Raw genomic sequence first — 23690 nt, 5'->3', positions numbered from 1 at the left:
GTTTGAACAATGATTACAGCTGTATTTATAAACCTTGCAAGGATCGCGTAACTTGTGTGTCGGTCTCTGTGTTTGTGTAACTTAGCTAAGCCACACTCAGTGTGTGTGTGTGTGTGTGGCCATTTTTTTTCCTCAGTTTTTAGTTTTCATCAGAAAAAAAAATCGTAAAAGAAGAAGAAGAAGAATGAACGAAAACTCTTCTGTTATCCCGAATTTATTGTGGATTGCAGCGTCGCCAGAAAAAAAAATATTGCTTTCCTGGTTTCCCCGCCTACACAAACACACACACACATTGCAACATATTGTATCATAATTCATTCAGAAAATAAAGGGGGCGTCATCATGACGTCATCATCATACTTTGGTAATAATGAATAATTATATTTTGATGATGATGATAATGTGGAAACAAACAAACAATTCCACCCCTTTTTTCCAAATTTATTCATACATCTACATCATCATCATCATCATTTCATTTCAAATATCAAATCAACAAAAAAAAGTCAATTAGTGATCGATTGATAAATCAAAAAATTATGAGTCATGATTACACATTGATTACTGTGTGTGATAAAATGATACTTGCTTTTGTTTTTACAATTCTGTATTTGCCATTTTTGGTAATGTTTTTTTTCTGTCTAAACAAAAAAGAATTTCTCGTATCAAACATCCGGGAAATATATATTCTGTAAAAATTTTTTTCCGTTTATTTCTCATTTTTCAAACAATTCTCTTTCAGTCACAAGTTGTGTCAGTTTGGGCGTGTGTGTGAAACAATTCATTCACATGATTATTACACAGCTTGTGACCAACAACAACAAAAGCATAGCAAACACTTGTTGTTGTTGTTGTTGTTATTGTGTTGAAATAATGTTGTCAAAATATAAACAAATAATCAAATAATTTGTGAATAACGAGAGAAAAAAAACGACTACAACATCAAGAAAATGTTACAAGTATTGAATCAAATAATCAAAATAAACAAATTATATTAATATAAGATTAGACAAAACAATGAAAGAAAGAAAAAATGTGTGAAAAGAATTGCAAAAAACAAAAATCGTGTACTTGGAAATGATGTCATTGTGTTGTTTAAATTGTTTAAATAATAAAATGTCAAATTGAAAAAGTAAAGTAAAGTGAAATTTTTTTTTTGTTTTTTTTTATTCGTTTGATTTTCAACAGAGAAATAAGAAATTTTGTTACCAAATTTGTATCTTTTATTTTTTTTCCCAATAATCAACGATGGCAATTTTCGATTGATTATTACCATTAATTATTGCAATATTGCAGCAGCAATCTAATCATTATTATCATGGTAATTTATTTGGTTTTTTTTAAAATCCCGTTTTGATTGAATATATAAATAAATAAATTGATTGATTGATTATCAGCGGTAAAAAAATCTTTTATTATCAGAAATTTGAATGGAAAAATTCCTTATTTTTTCCCCCTAGTCGATGGTCCACAAACCAATTAGATTATTTGTGTGATTTCAAATGCATCTTAAATTTTTTTTTATTTTGAATCAACACACGCACATCCATTTTGTTGGTATTTTTTTCTCGCCATATTTCCTTCACAGAGAAAAACAAATATGAAATAAAATTTCTGGTTATTTCCAAACAACGAAAAAAAAAGAAAAAGAAAAAGAATTCTACATTCTCATTGTCCAAATATTGTTGTTGTCGTTGTTGTTGTTGTTGATATCTATTTTATTCGAGGGAGAAAAAAATTCCAAATAACAACAACAAAAAAACATTGCAAAATTGTGAAGAAGAAAAAGATGGAAAAAAATAGAATGAAAATTTCATGAGAAAAAAAACGGGCCATACAAAAAAAAATATATACAACACATTTATACATTCATTTACCGGAAAATATCTGGAAAAAATCAACAGAAACTTGCTGATGATGACTGACTGACTGACTACACATGCACATGTGGTTCATGAAATTGTGTGTGGCAATTTTTTTTTTGCTTTTTGCTTTTTTCTTTTTGCTCACTTTTTCCGATAATGATGGTAATGATAATTGTTGGCGCCAAATGTCGGCAATCAAACAAACACAACAACGAATAAACGAATGAAAAAAAACTACATACCGGGCAAACTATTAAAATGTCTACTACGCCTACTACAATGTCCCCCCCCACACACACATCATACCCTGTGAGTGGACGATTTATGCATCATTATCATTTCTATTGTGTTTTTTTTTTGTTAGTTGCCATTCAATAGTGCAATCACGACAAATAATTTTTTTCCCATTTTTGATTTACTGTATTTATTTTCATTTTCATTCGAGAATAAATGCCGAACCTTCCCATATTTTTTTTTTTGATTGAATGTGAATTTGAGGGTTTTAAAATCTGAACAATACCACTTTATGTTGTCAGCGCCCTTTTTCTGATTGTTTTTTCCCTTTCTTTTTTCTTTTATCTTGAAAACATTGCCATTTACTAATAGGACTGTAATCTTTGGCAGTGCGTAATCAATTTTAAATTTCCGCTTTTTGTTTGTTTAGTTGTTCCATCAATTGAAATAAATTGTGAAATATCAACAGTAAATACATGAAAAAAAAATACAAATTGATTGACTGAATGAATGAATGAAAGTGTGTGTTTGTGGATTAAAACCTTGAAAATTTCTTTTTTATTGATGAACTTTTGCTATTATTGATAATAATGATGATCATATGATCTGATCATCAATAAATGATGGCCATGACGATAATTTCTGATCATTTTGGTTATATATGATAATTTTAAAATGTTTTCTTATGTGTAGAAATATTGAAATTTTTTTTGTTCTTTTTTTTTGCATTCCATCAATGAAATTGGATCATCAAATGGGAAAAAAATGAAATATAGTGCCATCAATTTGATAGTTGAACATAGACATATTCTATATTGATAGAGATCAAAAGTTTATATTTTTTTTCTCTCATCATTTGGGTTCGATGAATCGATAACGATCGGTTTCAATTCTCTGTTTATTGTTGTTGTGGTTGTATTCCCTACTGCATCCTTTACCAATAATGATTTTTGCTGACATCATTTTTTTTCCGTAAAGTTTATTCCGTTTTTATTTTTATTTTTTTTTGTGGTGATAAATTTTACCAAAGTGAATTTAATTTTCATAAAATAAATTTCGGAAGTTGAAGGAAGCAAAAAGTTCAAAATTGTTATCCGGATCATTGAGGAAATTACGGTGATGGTGTGGGAGTGGGAGAGAAAGAGAGAGAGAGAAAGTTTATTTTATATCGATATCTGATATCAAATTTTAATTTTTTTTGATATTTTTTTTTCAAAGCCTTGAAGCTATTCATCGGATGTATATGGGAATTCTAGTGAATAAATAATGAAAAAAAATTATTAAAATCGAGAGAGAGAGAGAGAGAAAGTTATTGGAAAACACCAAGAATTTATTACCATAATGATAAAATTGATGAAATTTTTTTTTCAATTGTTTACCGTAGATAATGATGATGTCTTTTTTCAAAAAAAAAAAATTCCGGTTTACAACATGCTGGTTTGCAAAAAAAACTGTTCTGTTCAACTGTGACTTCCTCATACCCCATCGATCCCTGTTCCAGTGATTTTTTTTCGAATTTATGTTCCAGAATTAAATGATGTTTTTTTTTAGTATCAAATCTGATCCAATTATCACCATTTTGACGATAAATGTACACACATGTCTTTTTTTGTGTGTGTGTGTTTTTTTTTCCATTCACAGTATATACAATTAATAAGTGTTTATATTGTGAATGATAAAAATGTTTTTTTTTCGTTTGTTTTCTCTAAATTCAACTTATCACTCGATTGATTGATTGAACATTTATTTCTTTAAAAAAAAAATATTTTTATCGTGAACAAAACGAGCAAAAAAGAAAAAGAAAAATATCAATTTTGATTTTAAGGCAAAATTTTATGTTGTGATTACCATATATATATATTACCCACAGCACACAAAGACAATTAATTGTTGCTGCTGTAAATCATTTGCTCATTTTTCTGGCAGCATTGGTGATTTTTCTATGCAGATTGATTCTGCAGCTGCTGCTGCTGCTGTTCCTTCGTAAACATTGTGATAAGGTTTCCCCTATTAATGATAAAAAAAATATCGATACATTGAAATGCGAAAAAAACCGTTTTTTTTCGCATCAAATTAAATTAAATCAATCGGCAATCATCGAATTAAAAGGTAGAAAAAAAATTGAATATCAGATTGTCAATTTGAATTTCACTCCAATCGGATATTGTTACCCAAAATGTTGTATTCGATTAAATTATCGATCTTTTGTCAGGCTTCTTTCCATGTCTCGGCAAAATAATCAAAAAGATGGAAAAAAACCCGCATACAATGAAAACATTTCTTGGAAAATTAGAAAAAAAAAATCTTTTTACCCATTAAATATATAATTATAATTGAATTTGAAACAACAACAGGAAACAGAGAAAAAAAAATTTTTTCAATGAAAAATCATTGAACAAAAAAGATAATGAAAAATAAATTCCCAAGAAAATCCAAAAAAAAAAACAGAGAGAGCCAAGTGGATTTTTTTTTGTTTTGTGTTTATATGATCAACATTTATTTGAAAATCTTGATCATTGATCATCATCATATTTTCTATGTGTGTGCAATGTGTTTATACAAACAAAATTTATTGATGATGAAACGATATATAAAAATTGTTCATCATTTTTTTTTCACCACTTGTTTTATGATGGTGATTGTAAGTATCAAGGATTTTTTGTTTATTCTGTTTGATTTGTATGGATTTTTATTTTCTTCATGGTAATAGAAATCGATCAATTGATCGAATGATTCATGGAAAAAAAACTGAAATAAAAAAAAATTCAATCCCAAATAAATTTGGCCTTTGCGATGTACGAAGTAGTTTTTTTTCCATAACTGATTGATTGATTAAATATTGATAATTGATTGAAAAACATTTTTTCTGACTTTTTTTGTTGTTTTTTTTGTAGTTGTCATCATCGTCATCATCGATTAAATCACATTACATACATTTGGATTGTATATTTTTTTCGATTTGATTTGTAGATGTCTAGATGTTTGTGGTTGTGTTGTGGTTTACATTTATCGGTTAGTGATTAGTGGGAAGAAAAAAAATAAAAATCGAATGATTTTTATTTTGTTCACTGGATTGACGGGATGAATTAAGTGAAAATATTGAAGAAAAAAAAATTTCATTCATTCCAGATGTGATTATCATCTAGTGAAATGGATTGAGAAAAAAAAACATTTGGAACAAATCAGAGGTCATGGAACCAGAATTCAAAATTCTGACAATTTGTTGAAAATTAAGTCATGCGAAAAAAAAACAATAACAGCAAACAACAGAGAGAGGAATAGCAAAAAAAAAAAGTTTATTCCGGATCTGATAACATCAAACACACTTGCACGACAAATATATATTCATGTTGATGTTGCTAATGAATGTTTCCGTTGTTCATATGAATGAAATGGTAACAAATCATAAATCAAAACAAAACAAAAAAAAGTAGAATGACCTTATACAGAATAAATGAATGATTGTGGCTTCTAGATAATAATCTTGATTGTCATCATCATCATCATCATCGCCATTATCATTATTGTCCAAAAATGTGAGAGAAAAATGTTTTCTATTTTGTCCCATGTGAATATATGACATTTTTTCCCATTGGTTGGTGAAAAATTTTTGGCCTACTTGAATCCAATAAAATGCATTTATACATTACTCATCATCAGAATATTCTGTTTGTATATTATATATCAGTAAATTGTTTTTGTGTGATGATCATCATGATGATGTTTTTATGTTTACCAAGACACCACAATATTATTCATAAATGTGATGATGATAATGATGATGATGATGGCGCGAAAAAAAAATTGATTTTAATTGTGATTAAATGAAAAATGCAATGAAAAAAAAACGCGCCAATGGACAGAAAGTGACGCTGAGTCAAAAATCATACATGAGCAGAAAAGGCTCAACAATAGTCATGATCGACATGAGCACAATTTGTGCAGACATCTTATAAAAACAAAGGGGTTAAGTCGACGTGCGACAGTGAACATGCTTTTGATTTTCATCTTGTATATTGTGTTATGATGATTGAGGTCGTTTAATAAATAAATAAATTATCAAAGTTTTGAAAAACGAACCATAGTGGTGTGAAATTTTTTGTCTATTTCGTTATCAGCACCAAATATGTCAACGACGAAAGCTACCGAATAATTTCTGATGTTTACGTTACGAATTTCACGATCACGCCACGATTACGAATGCTACGACGACGTTTCACGGAGGTAACGAACGATTCAATCACGTATTACGGAAACCACGATTAACGACGACGTACGAGGTACGATTTACGTTTACGATTCACGACGACGTACGGGGTTTGATCTACGATTCACGTTCACGATAGCGTACGAGGTACGATTTACGATTCACGATTCTCGAACATAACGATTCACGAAATTCACGATTTACGAACATCTATGATTCACGAAATTTACAATTTACGTACGGTACAAACGGTCAATTTACGATTCACGAAGCACGAAATTTATGGTTTTTACGAATATTCACGATGGTATTAACACGCACGATAACAGCAATGACGGATGATGAATTACGCACGGAAGTCAAAAAAGTATGTAACGAAATACATATCGCGAACAACACGATGATGATCGGATTAGGCGACGAAATCAATCCACAGGAAATTAAGCAGCTGAAAAATCACTATTATCGGTTAAGCAACGTCATCATCGAAAAGGGATCATTGACCAAGGACGAAGAGACGAATTTCGACAATTGGAAGCATACGATTGATAAATTGGCACGAATCGGTAATACCATCACGATATTACGAAAAGGATTGGAACGCCTAGAACGTCACGAAGCCACAGAATACGATAAAAATTTAATCAATCGAAAGCTCGACGATATGAGAATGATGGCTAGTGATAATCCAAGTATTGAAGATTCGTTGATTGAAATGGAACGACAATTTGAAAGATTGACAACTAAAGATGCAAACAACGAATCAACATCATCATCCAGTTCGACAACAAAGCAACAAGGAGCGACGTCTAGCGGTAACAACAAAGATGATACAACAGATGATTCGATACCACGTGATGAACAAATCAATGATACGCGAAACGAGGAACAATCCACGAGTCATCACGATATGAACAACGGTCGACAAGAAGCAAACGACACGACTCAAACAGGTACGACTTATTATAATCCATATCAACAATATTGGTGGGATTACAGTAATTATTATTCACGTTCTGGTGGTCCAAAAATCGAAGCTAAACGTCTAAAACATTATGACGGTGATCCAATTGGATATCCAGTTTTTCGGCAAATGATCAAACATTACCTGATTGATAATCCACAGATTCGAGGAAACTTGAATAAAATGATGGAAATACGGGATCTACTGCCCGACAAGCATCGATACATACTGGACCGTGTAGATCAATTTAATCCGGATATGAATGAAGTATTAGTTACGTTGGACAAGCATTACGGTGGTCGAAGCCGAATCATTCCAGCTTTGAAAGCACGTATCCGATCAACATCGAAGCTTCCATTACGCCCATCCGAACGAGAATGGGAAAGCATGACCGAAACAGTGATATTGATTCGAAACACGCTCAAAACTACAGGATTGGAAGCCGAAGAATTCAGTTTGATAAGTCCAATCATGGCGAAAATCGATCGAATCCATTTTACGAATATTGGCGATGATGAAGAAGTGACGTTGGCTCAAATTGAGAATTATCTCAAACATGGCTGGAATCGAGAACGTACGATTGGATCACAAATCGATCCAGAAGATATATTGTCCACGAATCAAACACGAGTATCGAACGCCACGAGCGGTAGAATGAGAAGTAATGTTATGGCTGCAACATCGAAATCCACATGTATGTTTCGAGATGGTGATCATCTTACAGCTGATTGTACATTGAAGGCTGAACAACGTAAAGAAGCTGTTATTGAACATCGACTATGCTTCAGATGTGGTGAATCTAATCATCAAAGTCGTGAATGTAACAAGAAATTGCGATGTGCAACATGTGGCAGAAATCATTTAACATTTTTATGCCAAGATTATAAACAATCATCGAAATCATCTGGTTCACGAGAAACAAAATCTACGAATGACGATCCACACACATCATCGAATCAAATTGAATCATCGACAAATGAAACAACGGCATTGCTTACAACGAACGAAGGAAGTATCCACAAAACAATGACGACCATGATCAACGGTAAAAAGGTACGCATATTATTTGATGGCGGTGCTGGAATTTCGTTTATATCGAATCGTCTGGTTGAACAATTGAATTTGGACGTGGTCAAGGTAGAACCGATTCGGGTGAAGACGTTATATGATGAAACATCAACATCAAGTGACAAATGTGCAATGTTAAAATTACCGACTTGGAACGGATACGAAGATTTATGTTTCCGGGTAAACGATAAGTTGAGAAAGTTGCAATTTGGTGGTATTCCGATTGATGAGCAAGAAAAACTCCGTAATGTTGGTATTGATTATTATGACGAGCCAGTGGCAGTTGATATCTTGGTAGGGCTTGATAATATCAACCGAATTCAATTGGAACATGAAAAGCGTCTATCAGACGAAATTATCGCAAAGAAAACCACGCTCGGATGGATTGTATTTGGTACATCTACAATGTCTGATGTGGTATTATCGATTCCTCAAAGCCACGTAACGGTAAATGTACATGATCACGATATTGATGACGACATGAAACCAACAACGAACAAATCTGTGACAACTTATTGTACCAACGAAGATGATCGAAATAATGTGGATAATCGACGATGTTCAACCAATTCCCCGTCAATTGTAGAAGAAAATATCGATTCTAATTATGTAGCTGCAAAAACAATCAATACGAATATTGTTCAACGAGTAAATCACGAAAGTAGCCAGCAAATGATGAAGCGTCTATGTCAATCAAAATTTATAGAAGTATTTGTGCGTTCACCGAAATCTGATTACGATTTAAATCGACGATGTAATAATGACCATCTACGAATATCCATATCGAAATTTAATGCTAATGAATCATTCATCAAACAAACATCAAAGGAATTTTTCTCTTCTACATACGAATCCATTGTATCGAAATCATTCACGTTCTATCGTTTCTTTTTTAAACAATTTACCGATCATTTTAATGTATGGATGTCTATCAACGTGAACGATAATGAAATTGGTATTGCAAGTAATGTTTCTGATCAAATAATATCGCCGAAGCTTCATCGATTCGAAATTAACGAAGTTTTTACTGTTATCAAAACAAATGTATTGATCTTAATCACTGGTTCATTTTTATTGTTCTTAAATTATGACTTATCGAATATTGATCTCAATTGGAAATGGTATTACGACGTATGGGTTGAATTAATTGACCGACAACTGAATAATTGGATGAGACTTATTGATCCGTATCGAGATAAATTATTGATTTTAATTAAATTAATTCAACAAAAATTTTTGAACTACGATTTGAAAAATGTATCAAGATTTCACGATGATAACCGAATTTATGAAAATAATTTTATTTACGTTGGAAAATATCTTATTGTTTACAAATCATTGAACGAATTCCTTGGTAATTATTCTGCTGAACGATCGGATCGAAGTAAACTATTGGAGAGGGGAGGAATGGACAGAAAGTGACGCTGAGTCAAAAATCATACATGAGCAGAAAAGGCTCAACAATAGTCATGATCGACATGAGCACAATTTGTGCAGACATCTTATAAAAACAAAGGGGTTAAGTCGACGTGCGACAGTGAACATGCTTTTGATTTTCATCTTGTATATTGTGTTATGATGATTGAGGTCGTTTAATAAATAAATAAATTATCAAAGTTTTGAAAAACGAACCATAGTGGTGTGAAATTTTTTGTCTACCAAATATCACGATGTCACTATGAAAAAAAAGTGATAAAAAAAAATACAACCGAAAACCAAAAATAAAAAGTGTGATAATGGAAAATTGTTGTTGTTGTTGTTGTTGTTCTATCTCAATTGCCACTCATTGATGATGATGATGATAGGATGGTAATGTACTTGGCTTCAAGCAAATTTTTTTTATTTTTTTTGTTCAACCATCATGATGAAGATGATTTATGATTAGATTAATCTATTGAGGGTTCAGATTTGATTTGATTTTCGGATTCCAGTACCCAAAATGGAATATAATTCATTGACGTGTTTTATTGTGTTTCAGTTTGACGCATTTTCATTTTCATTTTTTTTTTTTTTTTTTGGATACATTGGTTATTATCATTGTAGTAGAAATAAATCAAATCGATTCATTATTTTTTTTCTCTTGGCTGTTGATCAATATTTTTTTTTATTGTGTGTGTAAATTTAATTATCAGAATTTTTTGTATTTCTCGGGTTCATGTGTACGACGTTCGTGTGTTCCTGTGTGTGTGTGTGTGTACTTGGAACAATGAAAAAATTATGATGTTGTTGTTGTCTTTTGATAATCATTATTGTTCATGATAAACAATTACTGAAATTTTTTTCTTGGAAAAAAAACGACCATCAGCATTTTTTGGCATTCGGTAAAATATTAATTGATTTATATGCTTATATGGTTTTATTCAAACTGAAAACACAAAAGCAAGAAGCAAGGTGTGTTTGAGGTTGAACCGTATTCTACAATCAAATACAACCAATGCCAATAGCGATGAAAGATAATTGGATGAATTTTTTTTCGGTGATTTTTTTTTCATGAAAAAAAATCACATGATTTGCATATAACAAGCTGATGACATTTAAAAAGGGTTTCTGCATGTGTAGTAAGCTTTGTATACATACCTGTGTAGACATCAAGTGTTTGAGAAAAAAAAATACACATGCACATCATATGGAATTTGTTTAATTCATCATGATGTGATGAATTCAACAAATTTTTTTTTCAAGAACACCTTGATCAATGATTTTTTCTTTTATTTAAAATTTAATTTTTTTTTATCAAATCTTCTTATTCAATCCACGGAATAAGTGTTTGATAAAAATGATTTCTGCATGAATGAATGGATGAATGGATGGATGAGATAAAATACCAATATGAACAAGTGAGCGATAAAATGACAATGATTCAATTGAATGATTCTGTTTTCATTTCAATTTTTTCATTTAAAATGAATTTTTTTTTCTTCATTATGTGGTTAAAAAAAGACAAATTCATTGTCAACACTTTACTTTCATTTTTATTTTCTTTTCAATTGAATTTCATTTTTTAAACACCAATTTCGATGATGATTTTTTCTCGTTGTTCGTCACAATTTTTTTTTTGTTCTTTATTCTCCAATGAATGTGAATGAAATAGAAATTCTTTGAATTATCTCCATTCATTCATTTTTTTTTTTGCTGGTGGATAAAATTTTCAAAATATAATAATGATCAAGTATTTTTTTTTTGTCATTTTGACTTTCAAAACACACACACATACGCACGAGAATCATGTGATTCATGTAACCAGGCAATCCAATTATTGAATATTCTGTTTGTTTATTTTATTTGAAACACCTATTTTTTTTATCTCTACTTCATCTCTATTTATAACCCAATAATTGAACATATGGAAAAACAATGATGATTATTATTGCCATTTTCCATTTGAAATCCAATGAGAAAAAAATAATTTTAATCTTTTTTTTCATTGGAAAAAAATTTTTGAATTTTCTGATTTTTTTTTTCGAAAATAGACATAAAAATCCATTTATTTCAGTCCTATTTTTCAGTAAAACAGAGCTGAAAAAAATTGAATTTTCACATCAAAATCTTTACTGTCGATGTCGATGATGATTGATGAAGAATAAATTGGCTTATCATAATCGATAAGCGTATTTTCTTATCATGATGCAATTACGAATTACGTCAACAAACGTACATGCACACACACACACACACACACACAACACATATACCTAAGATGGTGATTCTTTTGCCCATCAGTAATTAATCAAATAAAATCGATATCATCTAATCAAATTATTACTCATTGTCTATTGTCCATGTTGAGCCAAAATTACGCAACAATGCTCAGTGTATTGAAAAAAATTGAGACATGAAAACAGAAACAAAAAAAAATGCAAGACAGTGAAGCCAACATTTTGTTGTTGTTTTTTTTTTTTTTTTTTTTTTTGGTCAACACATTGATTCTATTTGCCACTACCAAAAAAAAAAAAAAAAATTTGAAAATTCCTTGGACAGTGAGTAGTTGAAAAAAAATTCAATTAAACCCACAAACAGTTTTATCAGTTGTTTTTTTCTGTAAAAGAAATTAAGTTTTTTGCACAATAATGGCAATAAAATGATAACAAGAAGAAAAAACCCTGCATAATGATCATGATTATACCAGAAAAAAATATTAAGGAAAGACAATGGTGAAATGAAATTTTCAATGTTCCTCTTTCGGCGTGTTTCGCTTTCCCATTGCATTAAGCTTTGTTTTATCAGCATAAATTCCACTCAACCAGGTAAATAAAAGATGAGAAATTTTATATCATAAAAGAAATTAATTCCAGATTAGATGTGTAAGGATGAGAATTAATTCTTATATATATTAGATATGTATGAAGAACAAGCGAAAAAAAAACAAAAAATAAACAGCCAAATGCACACGTACGGCGCACGGCTTATAGCACAGCATGTAATTTATTCATCATTGATTAATATTCATAATGATAACACTGGATGATTTATATATCATTCATTTTCTTTGGGATGTAAAAATTTTATAACAAAAAACCAAAAATAGGCAACAACCGATTTGTCGATTGCGTCAAAATTAAAAAATGAAATAAAATGGCCAAAAAAAAACATTATGATTATTACAAGTTAATGATAATTGATATTAATGGAAATTCTGGATAATCAGACAAAATGATGGATTTTATTTTTATTTTTTATTTTTTTCTGACAAAAATCCGGAAAAAAATTAACCCTTATTTGGTTCGTGGACGTATTAGAAAAACTCACTCACACACGCACACATGCATACCTTTATGAAATCTTTGTCCAAAATGTCATCAATAAGAGTAACCAGTGAATATAGAAATTGTGGATATAAATTAATGACCTGAAAAAAAATAATCTACAAATCTACCTTTGTTCTCAAATATATACCAAATATGATCAATATTTATTTTAATTGAAATTTGGAATTCAGTTCCATATTTTCAGGAAAATTGAAAATCAATCAACAAAGAAAACAAAAACAAATCTATATTTGGATGTCAATGTATTCGTGTGTGCGTGCCATACATTCATTTATCTAGTGAAAGTAAATTTTTATGATGATGATGATCATCATCATTTTTTTTGGATTGATGATGAAAAAGAAAACCAGAATTAATAATAATATATTCTTGAAACATGAAACAATAATAATCAATATCGGTATTTTCGATACAGAACAAATAAAAAAAAAAAAATGAAGGTTGCCGCATCTTTGTAAAATTTGTTCATTGATGATGATGATGATTGAAATCTGATATTTGAAATATTATGGCCAGTACACGAATGTGCATTCCAATGATATAAAGTCAACGTTATATTTGTTCAACAATAATAATAACAATGATTAGTACAAAAGCCGTCGATATTCAACCGGAAATGACGAATAATTGATTGTCATGAGAATTTATTATTATATTCGTTTCATTGTGGAATAAATAATTCGGAATGAGAGAAAAAAAATTCCAATCATTCATCACAATCGATGATGATAACCGATGATCATTGATGACCTTTTTTATGATCCAATTATAACAGCGTTTCCCAAACTTTTTTGGTCTGCGGACCAATTTTTTAAAAAAAGCATAAAAATAATACAAATTAGTGATTGAATAATTGCGAAAAAAACATTTCAGTCAAGAGAAATCTTAATTATGCCAGTAAAATTTTTAAATTTTTCTAATGAACCAGTATTTTTTACTCACGTACCGGTATTGGATCGCGGACCACAGTTTGAGAATGGCTGCCATATAAATAGTTTGAATATCAATAGTGAAGAATAACTGAACGATAGATCGAATGGATGAATTCTTTTTGTGTTTCAGAATGAATGAGTTTCATCCATCCATCTTTCTATGTTTGTGATCACAAATATTATGATAACATTGATGTTGCGACAAAAGAAAAACAAAAATGAATCGAAACATGCAAGAAATGAAATATGTTCTTGTTTCTGGAATTTTTTTTTCTGGCCATTCAAACCAAAAAAAAACAAGAAAACAAGAAAACATTTTCAAACCAAATTGAAGCCAATCAAACAATTCAATGTTCTCATTTCTCTCTCTTTCTCTCTCTCTCTCTCTCTCTCTCTCTCTCTCATCATTTGGCATCATTTTCAACAACAATGATTCAAATGCAGAACACACACATAGAGGCAAGTATAGTTTTTTTTTTCTTTTTCTAATCATCGATTTGAATCAATTGATTGATTCTATATATCCTGTGATTGAGCAAAATCAAAGAATGAAAGAAAAAAAATTCAATTTAACAATACAGAATGAAAAAGATGAATGAATGAAAGAAAAAAAATGAATAAAAAATTCATGCTGTGCAGTATTTGTTTTTGATCAACACTTGCTGTGAACATGGAATTTTTTTTTCTTTTACTCTAAATTCAATTCAATTTAATTCATTAATTCCAGAATAAGAAGAATTGGATGAATCGACACAATCAATTCAGCCAATCAAATAAATTTTTGATTCAAACAACAAAACAACAATCATCAACTAATCATAGCCACCACCACCATCATCATCATCATCACCACCACCACCACCACCTATCGGTCGTTTCAATCGATTGATCAATACATTATTGGCTTCATAATTTTATTTTTAATTATTTTTTTGATCAAGACAACAACAACAAAAAAAAATTTAGCTTGGTGTAATAGTAATGTCGATTGAACATTGATTGTGTAAACATCTCCATCATCCATCGGTAAATGTATTTCAAGTTTTCTTTGCCAATCTCGTTCAACGAGCGAGAGAGAGAGAGAGAGAAATCAAACAATAATTTCTTGCAGTTGCTGTTGTTGTTTTTTTTTTGCTTCCCATATAATATCGGTATTTTAATTGAATTTTTTTTTTTGTTGTTGTGCGTTATCGATTCAGAATGATTGGAGAATTTTCGTGCAACAATAACAACAACAACAACAACAACCTAGAATCTTTGATTTCAACCTGCATAAATTTTTATTTATATTTAGTACTATGTAACATTATAAAACGAAAGTCAATATTCATTGTTGATGCTATGTTTGTATTGAAAATTGCGTGTGTGTGTGTGTGTTGATCATGATTATTATTATGTTATGTTTAGCAGTTTTTTTTTTGGTTTAAAAACAATGAAATTTCATCATTTCAAACATATGGGAAGAATAATAATCTTATTGAACAAATATTTGTTGCTATTGATATGAACACAACGAACAAACAACAAATACTCAGTCACTCAGTTTACCTGGCATGAAAAAAATTGTTTTTTTTTCGCTTTCATTCACCTGTTATATTTGACATTTTTAATTCTGGAAGAATTCTATGCATGTATGACGTGAAGAAAATTTTTGTTTTCCACATTTTCGAATTGAAATTTATTGATAAAATTAATGAATCAATGATTTTTTTTCTGTTAGTTCTCTCTCTGACGCATGATGATCATCATCATCGAAATTCTGAAATATATGGATCAAATTCCGTTTTTTTTTCGTACGATTTTAGTTCAAGGATTTGTTTTGTCTGGAAATTCCATTTGGCGTCCTTTATTATTATTTTCTGAATCATATTACAGAAATGATTTGTTATGGCTTCCGTTTCCTATTTCCTATTTGCCGATCGGATTTTGTCGATTATTTTTATTGCTTTTTTTTGCTGCTAGTGGTCTATTCGTGACAAAAAACGAAAAAAAAATTCAATAATTCAGATCAGTTTTGTTGATAATGATACTGATGAGATTTTTTTCCTTTTTGATGAGTCGATTAGCAATGATAATTTTTTTTATCGTACTTGTTACAGTACCTAAAAAAATGCTGATAATAATAATAATTCTGATTGTTGACTTTAAATTCTAAATATGAATTTTTTTTTATCAACTACAATGATAATAATAATAAACATTGTGAAATGAATTTCATATTACCTTAAAATCGCGGCTATAAGACGCATATTATAGTTGAAAAAACTAGCATTACAAATAATAGTTACTTTATGAGAAAAAAATATCTATATCAGAGTTGCGTATTTAAATTCGCGATTTTAGGGTATTATTCCTTTGACGTCGATATTAAATAATGAAAATAATGGCCCGAAAGTCCCCGAAAGGTTTTTTTTGTGTGTGTGTGATAGAGATACCTGACAATATTTTTCATATGAAATAGATATATAAGAATCGAATGAATTACCTGATCCAAATCCAAATGTCATCATATGCAAATATAATCACTTGTTATCATTGTTTTTGTTTATCATTGGAGAAAAAAAAGGTATATTATTGATATTGAAAAACAAACTGAAAAACAAACATCGAGAACGATAATGATAAGAACATATCAAGAATCAATCGATATGAAGAAAAACAAAATAATGGACTTTAAGTCTAGACAAACAAACGACAACAACAACAACAACAACGTTAATGTTTCTTATTGATAATAATAATAATAATAAGTAAATGAGATAGGATTATTCATACAAAAATATTATTATAATATTCTTAGCTAGATGAAAGTTTTACTCACTAATTCTCAATGACAAAGTTTCAACTTTGGTCCACAAAGATTCATTGGAATCCTATAATAATAACCAGTTATTATCTTGATGATGACGATGATGATAGTCGGTTGACGAAGATTGACTATTATCATCAGTGTTGTTGTTGTTGTTGTCGTTGTTGTTTTTATTACGGATCATTATCATATATAGCTGTAAATGAGACCAGAAACAAAAATCAATTATTGATCAAAAGATAATAATATTAACCTATTCAGAGGACAGAAAAAAAAGAGGAGAAAAAATTAGAACAAAATGTTAAGAATTGAAAACTTTGAAAATAGGATAAATACAGAATTTTTAGAAAAAAAAACGGAAATTCATTGGAAAAATGACCATGAATGACCCATATTTTTTTCGAAAAACTTTCATGTATTTATTATTATTATTATTATTATTATTATTGTTGTTGTTCATTTGGAATTGGTCATTGTCATTTTCATCATTCGGTCCAAAAACATTTCATCGATTATTCATGTTTTTCTCATCAATTTATCATTATTATTTGATCACATTTTGTCATGTTTCGTTTCTGTGAGTTGTTTACAAATGTCCACATACGTAAACACACACACTGAGAGAGTGAGAGAGAAAGAAAAAAAAACGGAAATCGAACCATAAAATCAACCAACATATATAAAGCGACCAATGAACCGGATACTAAAAGTTAAAACATCAAGAAAAAAGAAAAAAAATTCAATAATCAAAAGAATTGATCAACCGAAACAATTTTCATAAATATATTGAAAAGATTAAAAATTTTTCACATTTTTATTTAACAAATGAACAACAACAACAACAAAAAATGACCATTATAATGTATACGATGATGACCAAATAATACAACGGAAACGGTTGTCATTATTATTATTGGGAGAAAATGATCCGGTATATCTACTACTAGTGTGTGTGTGTGTGTGTGTGTGGGCGTGTTCATTGGTTTCAAAAAAAAAAAATTTCAATTCAAATTCAACCAAACACACACACACACAAAGTCATTATCATCATCAATGGACAATAATGTTTTATAATAAATATTATCATCATCATCATGGTTTGTTTGTTTGTTTGTAATTCTATTTTTGAATGAATGAAATATATATATGTTTTTTTTTTAGTTTTGTTTTTCTTGTAAACAGACAATGTTCGTTTTTTCAATAGAAAAACCTTTTCTTTTTTTTGGTTGTTGTTGTTGTTGTTGAATAATAATAATCATCATCACTTTTCACTATATTTCTCTGTTTGTTTGCATAGGTTTCCATTATATTATGTTATTCTTATTGTCACAATTGTATTTGTATCATTTTCATTGTATAAGATGACGACAGATGAGAGAGAGAGAGAGAGAGAGAAAATTCCACATTCAATTTTGTTTAGTATAATAATAATAGTAGGTGGTTTACCATCATGATGATAATAATCACTATATTCAGTTTGCATTCGTTTAGTTCAATTCATTAATCGAAGAAGAAGAAAGCTTTGGTGTTATATATATACAATAAAATGGCAATGTTTTTTCTTTCTCTGTCGTCGTCGTCGTCGTTGTTATTCTTGCTTACTTTTTCATTGTGTTGATTTCTTCTGTCTTTTTTTTTAATACGGTTTATATTGGAATTTTTTTTTTCGTTCACTACTTTTTCGTTTGGGTTACAGTTACTGAATCATGATGATGATGATGATGATGATGATCAACATTAATGAGTTTACTCATCATCATCATCATCATCATAACAATCGTTTTGTTTGCTATTTTTTTTGCTGTTGTTATTGTTGCTGCTTCTATGTATATTTGTCGTCGTCGTCGTCGTTTTTTTTTTGGCTGGTCAATTTGGTTACATTTACAAAAAAAAAACAACAAGAAAAAAAAACTAAAAATGAGAATGAAACGTTTATTATTGTCATCATTATCATTATTTTTTTGATGTTGATGATGACAATGTCCGTATAGTTTTTACTGTTTTCTTTTTCTTTTCTTTTTTTTGCTGGCAAATTCAAATGTTGTCTGAGGATTAAATACTGTTGCTGGGAATAAAGGAATAGTGGATGGCTGGATGGATGGATGATGCCAACATCATCATTAACATCATGGTTATAGCTATGAATGTGGTGAATGGCCATCACATTAACAAACAAATAGAATGTGAAAATTTCAAACCAATCAAATTTAATTATGATCCACGGTTTCATTGACCAATGTGTGTGAGAAATGAAAATAAATGTACAAGTTTGTTAGTGTTTTTTTTTTCTTTGTTCATTTTTTTGGACAGACTAAACTATTATAATGATGATAACATATATGTATACGAACACACACACACACACACACAGTCGGAAATGAATGTGTTAATTATTGCAAATGACATTTTCACACAAGATTTTTTTTCCTATTTGTTTAAACGAGGATTTACTGTGTGTGCGTGTGAGCAATTATTTTTTATTTTTTTTTTATTGTACGTCCATCAATTGATCTTTCTAGATAAAGCTTGTTGTTAGAGTGCTGTGAACGTACAATTATTGCCAATGAATGATGATGATGATGACAATCGACTAAAAATAGATGATGGTTGAATAATGTTGATTCTTTAATTAGATTTTAATTGAATTATAAAAACAAAACAAAAAAAAACTTTGTGGACAATATTGTTTTGTCGGTGTTGATGAATGTACTTTTCATTGGTTTTTCACACATACACAGACACACACACACACACATGTGTCAATATCATCAGATTGATAATCATCGAGTGGAAATTATTTTTTCATTTTTTTTTCTCTCTCTCATCACCAATCATTCAAAATCACACAATCCAAAAAAAATTGAATCATTTCAATTGGAAATTGACATGACATTATGTTGTTGTTGTTGTTGTTTGTACACGATTTATTTATTCTTTCATTTTTGATTTTTGTTTAATGCGTATTTTTTTCGGTGGTTGTCCTTTTGGTTTGATAAAAGGACAGAAATTCGTTAGCGATTTATTTATATATGACATTCATTCATGGAAAAATAAAATGGAATTAAAAGTTCATTGTCCATCATCATCGTCATTGTCGATTTCTGCATCATTTCTCCTGTTTTTTTTTTTTTTTTTTGAATATTATGACAGTTATGTGTATGTATATGTTGATGATTATTATGAATCGTTTTTTTTTGGCAATAATTTATCACTATAATAATTATTAACCGGAAATTGCGAATCGAATTCATATAAAAATATTGATATGAAATAAAAAATAATTTTCAACTTAAAAGCTTTACTGCTTCCATCTATCGGTTGTCATTCATGATAACGATAAAATACAACATATATGTTGATGTGGCCAATTTAAATTCTAGATTTTTTTTTCCCCACTAAAAAAAAAAAAAATCTAATCAACATTCAATACAAATCATAATGATTGAATTTAATTATTGTTACATCCAATTGCAATTTATTTATTTATTTATTTATTTAGAAAAAGCAAAACGCTCCTATACCTTAAAATAGGAGTTGATAAAGATTTACAAAAAATAAAATAAAAATGAGAAATATAACAAAAAATTATAAACAATTATAAATAGAAAGAAGGAAATTTGAAAAATATTTTCTAATATTTTCATCCAACATATTGGATAGAGAATTAGACATATCAGAACAGTAACAAGCGAAAAAACATCTCTGTGCTGCAAAACGATCACATTCCAAAATTAAATGTAAAGATGTTTGTGAAGGATTACCACAGAAACAATTGCAATACTATTTTGTTGATTTAATTTTGGCCAGAAAATTTCTTCATTTTTTTTTTTTTTGTTTGATTTGATTAGAATCGTTGATTTTTGTGTGTCTGGTCTAAAAAAAACCAATGTTAATCTAAGATAATCCAATTCAGTGAAAAAAAAATTACAAAATTCCAAAAAAAAAAAAAAATAATCAATGATTGATTGTAAAAATGATTTTAAAATTCATGACACGTACCATACGCGTGTGTGTACGTGTTACATTTTGAGTACATTTTGTTTGTCTATTTTTTTGCATTAAAAATTCCATTTAGCAGAGCATTGCCCACTATCGGTTGAAAAAGGAAACATTTTTTTTTTTTTGGTTCCAGTTTCAATTCTCATTTACATTGAAATCACAACAACAACAAATGAATGAATGACAAATTTGAATGAATTTGTTTTCATTGTTTTGTTTTTTGTTCAAATTCAATTATCATCATCATTTTCAATAATAATCTAATTTATAAATTCATGAATTTTAAAACAAATTTCATCATCATCATCATCATCATTATGATCGACATTAGATATGATGATGATGATGATGATGATGATTGTATAAAATGAATTTTTCTTTTTCTTGTGATGGCAGTTTGAATTACTTGTGTTTTTTTTTTGTATGAAAAATTTGTTTTTGTTTGTTATCTTTTTTTTCATTAACATCCTTTATTCATTTTATTCATTCTCATTTGATAAAAGTGTGTATTCTGAGCAATGAAACGTAGCAATCACCACTGTTGCAGCCACCATCATCATCATCATCATAATGTATGATCATTAATGAATTTTGGCGAAAACAAATGATACGCTGAAAAAGGACTTTTCTCTTTCGTTTTTTTACAGAAAAAAAAAAATATTCACAACACTTAATTATAATGATGATGATGATGACGATAGTGATGGTGAATGGTGATGAAGATGGTGGCAAATAGATGATGATGAGAATATATATTCAAGACATGGTGGAATGAAGAAAAAAAATTCTAGTTAGCAATTCATTTGTTTTTTTTTGTTTTTTTTTTTTTTTGGTTAACGAATTTTTTTTTTTGTTTCTTCCGACAACAACAACAACAACAACAGAAAAAAAAATGTCACAATATTCATCCATACACGGGGCGTATACACAATATGGAGTAAAAGTGACGTTTCATTTGACGTTTTTACTCCACTTACGGGCTGCTTGCCCAAGTAAAGTATGAATCAATTAAAATTACCTAATTGTCTCACTCTCTGTTTCTCTCTTATTCAGTCAGTCAAGTTATTCATATTTTGATTCTTTTCATTTTCATTTTTTTTTGTCGGAAAAACTTTACTTTTATTTCTTTGTCGTCATAAACGCAAACAAACAAACAAACAAACAAACAACAGCTAGAATAAACAATTTCAGTATCAAATTGTTTTGCCATTTTTTTTCGATAATTTTTCAATTTTTTCTTTTTTTTTATTTTTAGGATTTAAAAATGAAAATGAAAATAATAAAAACAAACAAACAAAAATCGCTTAAAAAGTTTCATCAGCAAAAAGAAAATGAAGAAGAAAAAAAAATTCTACATTTAAAACCCATAAAATAGTGGTGGGGGAAATCAAGATGAAACCCAAAAAAAAAAAAATATCCGGCTTGCAATATAATTTACATAATAACAACATAAATTCACTTTTGTCTCATAGAGAGACTAGAAAAAAAATATCCGTATGCATTGTTTCCGTTTCCAAGAATTACATATACTCGGAATTTTTTTTCTTTTAATTTTATTGAGATAAGCATCTTTGTGTGTGTGTGTGTGTAAATGCCTCATGGGTTTATTATCAATTTTTTTTCTCTCTGTTTCTCGGGTAAATAAAATGAAATTACCGTATTATGTCTATATGTAGATAAGCCGTTATGCTAATAATTGTCTAAACGAAAAAGAAAAAATTCACGCATACGTCGTTATTACGTAGTGAGAAGTTTTTTTTTTGCTGGCCCCACTTCCTTTCCCAAAAAAAATGTATCGTGATTACCTGATTAAAACATGAAAAGAGAATTATATTTTTCAGAATGATGAAAATTAAAAAAAATAATTTTCAAGTAACAACAACGAACAACAACGACAACAAAAATGTAAAGAACTTTGGTAAACAAAAATCAAAATTCTTCAATCATGAATTGGTGAACTATAGTAACAAAAAAAAATTGCTTTTAAGTGAAATGTGTACGTAAATCAGATTTTAATAATAATAACAACAACAACAGAAAAAACAAACAAACAAAATAAATGTGAATGATGATGATGAAATTCTGTATGAATAAAACATATGTAACATGGATTTTTATTTTTTGATTTCCGAACAAACAAAAAAAAAAATTTCCCAGTTATCATTATTATTCATTATTCACTTTATCGGAAAAATTGATTGATGATTTGTCCATCCATTCATCCATCCATTTGATCAGATTTGCTTATCATTATTCATGGGTACATACAACTATTCTTTAAGATGATGATGTGATGAAAATTCTTAATTCATTTTTCATTCTTTCCGTATGTGATTAATCAGATATGAGGAAAAACAATAATTCGATATCCATAGGATTATTGGAACATTTTTGTTTTTCTTTCATTCATTTTTTGTTTGTTTTTCGTATTTTGCATTTGATTAACCTACACGCACACACACACACATGTGTGTGTGTGTGTGTATGTTCAAAAATTCTTAATCTGAATATTGAACCTTTTTTTCCAAAAACACAAAAATTGCATGAGGATATATGCATATTCAAATGGATTCATATCATTCACACAGGATATATTCATTCAATTAAGCGCATGCGATATACTCATGATATACTCTTAATGATGCAAATAACTTTGGATCGTTACAAAAATTCCATGATATTTTTTTTCCGTTGGCGCGTGCGAAAGAAAAATATGTCGTTTTACATGCATTTTTTGAATTTTTTTTTTTTGCATACGCACCGATGCATTGTTGTTTATTTTCATTATTATTATTATTATTATTACTGTTATATGCTGATTTTGAACCAGATTCACTCTTTATCTT

At 29.2% G+C, this 23690-nt stretch overlaps 1 protein-coding gene across 1 annotated transcript; it reads left to right on the top strand.

Moving 5' to 3' along the window:
* The first annotated feature begins 5971 nt into the window (after positions 1-5971).
* LOC142597628 (uncharacterized) lies at positions 5972-9965 on the top strand. The gene has a single exon (XM_075732391.1). The coding sequence runs from the start codon at positions 6611-6613 to the stop codon at positions 9758-9760; it is 3150 nt and encodes a 1049-aa protein (XP_075588506.1). The 5' UTR covers positions 5972-6610; the 3' UTR covers positions 9761-9965.
* Positions 9966-23690: the final 13725 nt, after the last annotated feature.

Source organism: Dermatophagoides farinae, chromosome 6 (genome assembly GCF_024713945.1).
Source record: "Dermatophagoides farinae isolate YC_2012a chromosome 6, ASM2471394v1, whole genome shotgun sequence".
Classification (NCBI taxonomy): domain Eukaryota; kingdom Metazoa; phylum Arthropoda; class Arachnida; order Sarcoptiformes; family Pyroglyphidae; genus Dermatophagoides; species Dermatophagoides farinae.
Note: the sequence above shows the minus strand (reverse complement) of the source record. Positions and strands in the feature narration are given on the sequence as shown.

Bases quoted from the DNA above. Each gene is read 5' to 3' on its own strand.
- LOC142597628 (XM_075732391.1), top strand. From the start codon at position 6,611: ATGGTATTAACACGCACGATAACAGCAATGACGGATGATGAATTACGC.